This window comes from Anopheles bellator, chromosome 1 (assembly GCF_943735745.2).
Source record: "Anopheles bellator chromosome 1, idAnoBellAS_SP24_06.2, whole genome shotgun sequence".
In the NCBI taxonomy this organism is placed as follows: Eukaryota; Metazoa; Arthropoda; class Insecta; order Diptera; family Culicidae; genus Anopheles; species Anopheles bellator.
In genome coordinates this window covers 13764562-13773508 of record NC_071285.1, presented here as the reverse complement: position 1 = coordinate 13773508, position 8947 = coordinate 13764562, and the positions used below count along the sequence as shown (strand labels likewise).

Genomic DNA, 8947 nt, shown 5'->3' with positions numbered 1-8947 from the left:
ATTGTGATTGATAAATCTGTCAAAAATCCTGTATCGGCTAAAAACCTTAGCTAACCACCGTTAAGTGATGAAATATATATTTTTATATCAACTTGAACCTACCTGCTACATCGAACCGCAGTTCTTGAAGTTCCTTTTCTTATTCTCTTTTCCGATATCGGTTCACCTAACCGGGAGCAGCAAACCAACGTGCAGCTACTTTCTTTCATATTTATATCACAAAACACCAGTTTCGGATATTAAAACGAGAGAATTTTGAATCTCGCGCCTTCGACGATCTTCAAACACCGCCTGGTTGACGGACCGAACTTCACCGCCGTGCCACTCAGCGGTTCAGTCGTTGGATTTTGAGAGAGCACAGGTTGCTTCGATTGTATTGGTGTGCCGTTAACATCAACATTTGCAGCTTAGCCTACTGCGTGCACACACTACATTTGAAGAGCATCAACATGCCGAGCCACTTGCTCTCAGTTGCACTTCGACACGTATGACACATCTTTTTATAAACTCCAAACGATACACTCTTAATCAAACAAACAGGAAGCAAATACAGAAACACACAGAGGACGTTCTGTCGAATCCACCGGGCCTTACGATCACCAGATCATCGATTTCCCTTCAGACACAACGCACAGCGCTTTGTGAGAGGAAAAGCGGCGAGCGCACGGACCAACCACGGAGCGGCTTTTCCGCTGCTCAACAACACAGACTCACTCACTCACTTTCTGGCTAACTTTGACCCCTCTCAACGAGCACTGCTTGTTGCTGGCCCTGCAGCCGTTCGGTCGGCCAGAGATCGCAACGAGATGGGAGCAACGGAAATAAAAGAGCGAAGCAAAAAACCGGCCAACCGGCCAACCGATCAAATCCGACCGGCTCGGTACCTCACGATGAGGCTGGTCGCACGATTTTAAAAATAAATTTTTTCACTCGCTCCTTTCCCGTGTCACATTTTTCGGTCACCATTTTTCACTGGCCACTGGGAAATGGCTGCACTGAATTTTGCCTACTTCCCGAGGCAATTTTCCACGGGGCTCACAAAGAAACGGGATGAAAATGGTACCTCATTTTCTTAGATTCTGCTCTTTTCATACTACAAAATGGTTTGCGGTGGTTTGGTACGATTATCTAATGCTTTCACTTTTGCACTATTTTCTTCTTTCGTTATCACACCACACAGACACACGTACAGGATGTCTCCAGAAGACCTGCCGACTGACTGTTACGGCGCAAGGAAAATGACCGCAGATGATGGCGGATGATGGGTCGGCGAGGCAAAAACCGTAATCCACGGCCCGGTTTTTGCAGTTCCCAAACCTGTGCAGGCACACAGCTCCCCGGATGGACCGCGGAAACGCACTGCAACGGCTCTGCCCCTTGGCAGGGCACACTTGGCGAAGATTGAGAGGAGCGCGATGTTCACTCGGCCACGGCTCGACTACGAATGGGTGCGTTCGTTGGGGTCGATATTTTAAGATCGGACCGACGGTGGCCGACCTGCCGGACTACAAAAATATCACCCAGCCAAGGCCCCCGGGGGCAAGAGTGTCCGTTTGGTTCGCGCTTTGGGCGGTTGTCTTGTCTAATCCGTTCCGCTGTGTGTACCACGATCGGAACGGTCGGTCGGTTTATGTTTCCCGCTGACCGGCCGTCTGGTTGCTGCTCGTTGGTGTTTGATCAGTGGTGTTTTACTTCGATCGCGTTTTGCTTGAGGGTTGACCTGCACGTGTCGCACTTCCCGGAAGCGGTGAGTTTTTTCATCAAAATATGGATTCAATGGTGAAGTCATAATTTTATGTTGAATAATTTATACTCTGACGGCGGAACAAATTGAAGAATGTTTGTCTTATAAACTTGAATGTAAGGTTCATGTGAGGTTTCAACAGAAACGAAAGTAGCAGGATTCTGCAACACGTACTTCTTTCATAGTCATCTCTCGTCATTCTCTATATCATTTATAATTCTCTCGTATTAATGATCATTCTGGTCATTCTCTTAACTTTAATAATTTAATAAAAATCACACCAGCTATGGACGTGACACTTGGAGTGTTTTCGAAGCGCAATACATCGCATCGCATCACCAACGCGATTCACTTTTCGTCACACCCTCGAGTGGTATCTTGAAAATAACCGCATTTGAAACCCGCGCGGAAAGCAAAATTTCAACAATCATTTTTCTGCCATAGCTAACGGCCAGCCAGCACAATCCTCGCAACCGTTCCGGGTTTGCGTTAGCGGGGCAATCGAACTCGGGAAGCACCTCTTGCGCGCACCTCGAAAGAGATTCGTGAGCTAATTTTATTTATGCACGCAAAAACCAGAAAAAAAGGAAACAATATTCACGCACGCAACTCAACACGTACACCACACCTTCCGCAACGATTCAAGCTTCGGTGTAGTAACTGCGTCGGGATTAGAATCTTTTTTTAGGGGACGGACGGAGCGAACGCTCACTCCAACCAATGGGTCGAGGGTTTGTGGAGCTCCGCGTAAACGGGCATGGCGAACGTTTTTGATGCGTTTTTCCATCTGCAAAAGTAACCAACCACTGTGCCTCCGTTGCAGTAACGATATTCAAAATTTAATGTGCCACTCAGGCCAGACGCCAACGGAAGCGTGTGAGTAGAGTAGGGGCTCGCAGAACGTTAGATGGCGTTTTGAATAATTCATCCGGACCGGACTGGAATCGTTGCGGAACTAAACACTGTCACTCACTGTCGGATCGCACGGTATTGTGGAGGGCCTGTTCGGGCCCGGATCGACGAAAAGGACACCCTCTGGCAACGACGTTTCGACCTCGACTGAAACGGAAAGCCGTGTGCGTACGGTTCGCTCCTTCGGATTGCGGATATGCCGTCAGGGTTGAGCGCAACCTTGAAATCTTTACATCAATCGGTGTTTGTTTTACTTCTCCACATGTTATGGTTGTTGTAAGAAGCTTAAATTAACTTGATCTTATGTTGGAAATTGTTTTAAAATTGAATTGGCGTTATTCGTTTGCGAACTTAGTGTGCTATGATTCATGGGAAAACCATCATATTACTACCCGAGCTTGTTAGCGCGAAAAGTGCGCCCGCATATGACACCAATACAACCAGTCATCGGGTCTGCATGTTGCTCCACTTCGGTTCTCGAACTTCGAGAAGTGTCGGCTGTCAGGTGCTCCTCGTTACTGCGGGATTCGACCATAACAAACCGAACCCGAACGAAGAGCGTCGGACAGGATCTCAAACCACGTCCAAACAGCTGTGTGTTGACTGCGGCCCGCCGCATCTTCGGTGGCGAATACAATCACAGCATGCGCAACAGCTCTCAGCCCTCGTTGCTATCGCACCGGCCACTTGACACGCACACACGCAAACGATTAGAGCCGTGTACGCAGGAAACATAGCTTGGGCCATGTTTTTGCTCAGACTGTGCTGATGGTGACTAATGGCAGCAAGAGTGAAACGTATAATTTTGCTGCTTTTTTCCTTTCGGTTTTGTTGTTTCTTCAGCACCTTCCTTCGGTTTGGTGAGTTTTCTGGTGGCCCCGTTTGGTGGTGTGCGTATTGGATCAGTGCGGTACAACGTTCGAACAAAGCAACATACCGCAGTAAGCAACGCTATTCGCTGTTGCCTAGAAACGCCGATGCCGATGCTTACATTGTCCCTGGCAGCGTTTGCTAAAAATTACACCTTCCGTCGGAGCGGAACATCGATCAGCTGTTTAGCAGCGCCTGGGTCTAGGTCTAATCTATTTTTGAAAAAAGAAAGTAAACGACATTTTTACGGCCCTCTGATGTCAAACGAAAAACACGGTGCTCGGAGCAAAACCAGACAAGCGGCGGGTGTTGTTTGCTCTGAATACATAATTAAACGCTGCAGGAATAATGAATCATAAAATTAATCACTCTGCAGGAGGATGGTTTTATAATGCCTGATTTGAAGTCTATGAAAACAGTTGATTGATAGTGGAATTGATGGACTAGTTTCATTCACCACTGACCAGGCGCCTCCATTTATATTGGTTTTTTTGTGCGTTTCCCTAAACACCAGGCGTCTCCACCAACGGCTGGAAATGACACGAAGCATAAAATTAGCCCTGGTCACCCTGGCAATTCATTGGATATATTTTTTGCTTGCAATAGGTGGCAAAAGTGTGTTGTCAAGTCCAACTACACACTGAGAGGGAGTACAGATGAGCTAAAAATCAAGTTGACCTTAGAATGCACCCAACGGAACGTAGCGGTAGGCCAAAGTTCATGCTACCTTTGACCTCCCATATGGTCTAGTGGCTAGGATATCTGGCTTTCACCCAGAAGGCCCGGGTTCGATTCCCGGTATGGGAAATATAAACAATTTCTTTTTTATGTTTATTTATACAACAATAGAAACACAAACAATGGGTACAGGTTACTACTTTTATTTACTCGTTAGAAAAGCTCATTCCATTCGAAATTGACTTGTGTGCTCTTGTATTTCGAATTCGTCATTCAATCAATAGTTACAGTTACCTCTTCAGTCACTTACCCTGCATTATCGAAAACTAAACATGATTTGGACACCCTCGTTACATTAATCGTTAACGTACTTTTTGTAGTCCGGTTTAATGGTAGTAAAAATAATTACTTACTACCTATAGGTCGATTTGTAATGGCCAAAACCGTGAATTTCTGAGTATAACCAACAAAAGTTACATTTCGTGGTCTTATTGTTACATTGTGTATTTAAAGTGATTTTTCTATCTATGGTCCTATAACGTGTAATGGGTCGCTCAAATGATGCTACTAAAATGTGTACTCTTCTCGCAAATGCAAATATCGGACGACCGCAAGTGTGTTGTGTGACGTGGGAGCATTAAAAACATCGACAAAAAATCGACAGCTGCTTGTGTTGAGTACCAGTTATGAGATCATACTATACATCGGTATGAAAAGGGACGACTGTTTGTACATGATTTATTATAGTAATAAACACCCGGATCGGTAGCAAATTAGAGTAGTTCTGCGTTTGACGGATGCATCTGGCAGTGTTGTCGGATAGAACTTATTATGCGTTAAACGAACTCATTTTTTTTGCTGTAGGCTTATGGACCCGATTAATGCATTGTCTAGCTATGAAATATCTTTACCAAAATATTGGAAGCCAATTCGGCGAAACATGGTGCCATTAAATTCGATGTACCGTTTAAAGTAATAGCGATCGCGTAAAGCGTTCGCGCACGTGTTAACTGCTTCAACTCTGTCACGTCTCTTTGGCCTCTAACAGTTTTCTTACACTAGCAAACGATGTCGTTCCGTAAATCGTAAGTTAATGTTTACTAAGGCTAATACAGTTTAAAACTGCCATGTCTTTTGATATCTAATCGGGGCGTTTTTCAACGTTGAGGTATTGGCAATAAGACGTACGAGCCACGAAACTATCGTTCATTTATTTGACAATAGAAAATCCTGCAGCTGGGTCAACTATAACAGAAACGCCCTTTACCTTAAATTAAAACAAACTTAAAAGGTTATATTTTGATAAGTTTTTGGTAAAAGCATATGCTTAACGTTAGGTGTGTAATTGACAATTGCGAACTGCGTTTCGATCGTTTGTTATCAATATTATTGCATCATTTCATTCAAAGCTTCAAAGCAAAGTTCGAGTAGCTTCAACAGCTTCAAAGGTTTTTTTAGTTCAATCTAAACATCTTAAAAATATTTATAATTTTTATTTACATTGCTGTACATTTATAATTAAAACTACAACGGATTTGGGGTTGATTTTAGTTTGCAAAAAATGTACTGATTCAAGCACGGTTTAGCAATTACAGCGTGCCGAACCAAGACTGAGGACGATATTGGCCACTTTTCTTAAGAGTTTCATAATCATCGCCGCCAAATAAGAGTAAATTCCAAAAGTAAATCAATGTTTCTATACTTTCTTCACCTTTCCTTAGCTTCCTAAGCAATACCGTCGCATGGCCTCCAGAGAACACGTCTTCAGACGTTAAACCTCACCCTTCACTACACCAAATGACCGTCGGCGTCCGTATATCCGAGGGACACGTTGTACGATGCGAGGCTCGAGCTTCCCGGCGGATCGTACGTTCCCATCAGCATCCCCTGCTGGGCCAGTTGGGACCCATTGCCTAACGGCGAGATGGCGTGTGGTGCCATCGTCAGCAAACCGCTTGGTCCGCCGCTACCGGCATACGGATCGTAAGGAGCCATTGTTGCTTGCTGCTGATACTGCGTCGGGTGCGCTGAAAGGGCCGAAATAGCCAGCGTACCGCTGACGTTGCTGTTGCTGCGCTTGGGATCTTTAAGAATTCCTTGAGGTTGTTTAGGTGTCGATTGGACGGCGTTCGCGATGTTACCGCTAAGGCTCGCTAGTGGGACGTTCGCCGAGAGGCTACCCTCGTGGGACCTGTGCGGCAGTGTGTGATGCGTTACGTCCGGCGGTGGAACCATGGTCCGTGCGATGCGGCGCAATGTTTCGGAAGCACTTTCGGGTTCCTGCAACAAGGACAAGAACGCGTTCGGTTGCGGTACAATTCCTGTCGTGGCCAGCCGTTACATACCATGGGTGGATAGGAGAGGTACCGGCCACTGTTCATATTGTAGTACGACCCATCCATCGGAGGACCGGGCGAAGGAGTCGTAATGTAGCTGCTCGGTCCCAGGACTTGCTCCTCAAGAATGCGTTGCTCGAATCCCATCGGCGGGTTGTGTCCCGGATGCGGCAAGGTGTTTGTCCGCGCTAAAGTAGAGAGAAATGTTGCGCGTGAAATATTTCAATCACAATTCACTCGAGAACCGAATTGACAGCAAATAAATTCAACATAAACTCCCCCCCCAGTTCGGTTGTACAAAAATGTTGAAATAAGAAGAAGGGCTTACCACTTCCGCTACCGCCGTCACTGACGTAGTGCGGGAGACTGCCGTCTTGCTGGTACCGCGGTGGCGGTAAGTCGTTGCCGTCCACCAGATACGTCGAGGCAGCCTTTTGCCGAGTTTCGTCCTGGAAAAGTTAAGAGGATTTTAATAACGAGATTCCATCCTCGATACACACATACACGCGCTCGTTCGTTACCATGCAGTCCGGTTGGCTGCCATCGTTCGAGTATGCGTCACTCTTCTCCGAGACGCTCGATAGTGTTTCACCCGTCACCGTGTCGTTGTACGAGCTTGGGGCGTACATCTCGAAGGTGGCCGACTTGCTGCCCGGATTCGACGAGCCTGTTGTGCATGGTTCAAAATAAACTCATTAACGATCGGAATGGGCTTGCGAAGGTCTATCGGTTTCCGGTTCGGTTTCCGCTTCGGTACTGGCGTGTCGAGGCCAATCGGGGCCACCATAAATCAATTTGGTCCCCAAATCATCTAGGCTGCAGTCGCGGCTTAGTGATGTAAGACACTGAGGAACCAATAAAATGAGGAATCAATACACACGCAATCATTATGCTGCATTCCTTTCGGCACAAAGATTAGTGCCGAGCGGCGGGCCGATTTGTGTATTGTTTCCGCTCGCTCGCTGATGATAGCAGCGCGATGAGTCAAGTCATAATCATGATTGATGTCCCTGTGTCGACACCTGCGGTCCACAGGACAAGGATGATTTTCTCGCGCGGTCGCATCCAGCATATCGGATTAAGCGGCCGCCACCATAATCGTTTCCTGTCGTGACTGAGGACGTTTGGTTTGCGGTTCGATCGTGCGGATTAGCACGCCCGAATCGGATGCGATGAGTTGTGGGGCCAGCAAAAAATGGGCACCCGAATCGAAGCTGTAAATTTCGATGAATCGAACTTGTTTCGCAACCAGATAAGCCACAGCAAATAAAAAGCCTCACTAACAAGCATAAGCATGCGATTAACACAACATTTAACCAGCGGCGTATTGTGCAATAATCTAAACGTTAACGAAAGCTCAAACACTCGAGCACGACATATACCCAATGCTGCTGCCTGCGTTGCTCCCGAATGATTGATGAGCTTTGTTAGAAAGCGCATTAAAAGTGGCCGGAAGTCGAACTTTAAGCCGATGTTAGACAACAAGCGCATCTGCGGCCGTGCCGTGCAGCATCCGGGAAAGTTCGCAAAAACCCCCGACCGAACCTGGACACCAGACCCGGCCTCGGCCCCGGCTCCGATGGCCACCTACCGTGGAGGGCTTCGTTTACCTTTGGAGCGCTTTTTCATGACAAACCAGGCGACCAGGCCGGCGTTGACGATCAGCAGGCAGAGGCCGGCCAGGGCGATGCAGAACATCACGAAGCTGGGCAGTTCCGCTTTTTCGCTCAGCTCCGGTGGCACCGTCACTTCCGATCCTGTCGTAAGGTGTGTCGCGTTGTTTTTTTGTTTGGAATGTGGAATGAAGTGCGTTGAAGTAGCGCCGTCCGCGATATGTCCATGCGTCCGAACGGAGTGGTGTACCGGATGGCGTTGCGTGTCCGTTGTAAGCGAACGTCGGCAAATGAAACGAAAACAGAAAAAAAGCAATGCAAATGAAAACTGTCGGGCTGAACAAAGCAGAAGGAACGTAAAATTTATTGCCACTACAGCAACAGTAGCAGCAGCATTCTGACCCAGGATCAGGAACAAGCATTCTGCATTGCACTACTCTAGGGTTTCATATAGTTTCAGAAAAAAATCTAGACTCAAATCGATCAAAGGAAAACAGGAAAGAAGTAAATGGAAAAAGCAACACAAACCTTGCTGAAAAATAGACAAGAAATTGAGAAGAACTACACCGCGCTAAATTGCATCCAACACTTTTTCAGTTAACTACTAACCACGCAATAGTATCTAGAGCAAAACTAATAAGCGAATTTATTGCAATTGAAACAAAAATAATAGAAAAGCGTTTCCTGCAGCACATCAACACTCAGAACAGTTCGAGGAAAACGCACAAAAAGCTTCGCTTCTCCAAACGATCGAATGCAACTTCAATTTCCGTAATAGACTCGCCCATCAATCG

At 46.5% G+C, this 8947-nt stretch overlaps 1 protein-coding gene and 1 non-coding gene across 2 annotated transcripts in view; one reads left to right on the top strand and one right to left on the bottom strand.

Annotated features, from left to right (window-relative positions):
• Positions 1–4261: 4261 nt before the first annotated feature.
• Trnae-uuc (transfer RNA glutamic acid (anticodon UUC)) lies at positions 4262–4333 on the top strand. Its single transcript has one exon. It is a non-coding gene; the product is annotated as a tRNA-Glu (tRNA).
• Positions 4334–5992: 1659 nt separating this feature from the next.
• Positions 5993–8947, bottom strand: part of LOC131215075 (nephrin-like) — a 170836-nt gene continuing 167881 nt past the window's right edge. Inside the window, exons 18-22 of the mRNA XM_058209450.1 lie at positions 8142–8297; positions 7062–7207; positions 6881–6989; positions 6550–6728; positions 5993–6484 (exon numbers count right to left, since the gene is read on the bottom strand). Coding sequence (XP_058065433.1) covers positions 5993–6484; positions 6550–6728; positions 6881–6989; positions 7062–7207; positions 8142–8297 — 1082 coding nt within the window. The remainder of the gene's footprint in view (positions 6485–6549; positions 6729–6880; positions 6990–7061; positions 7208–8141; positions 8298–8947) is intronic.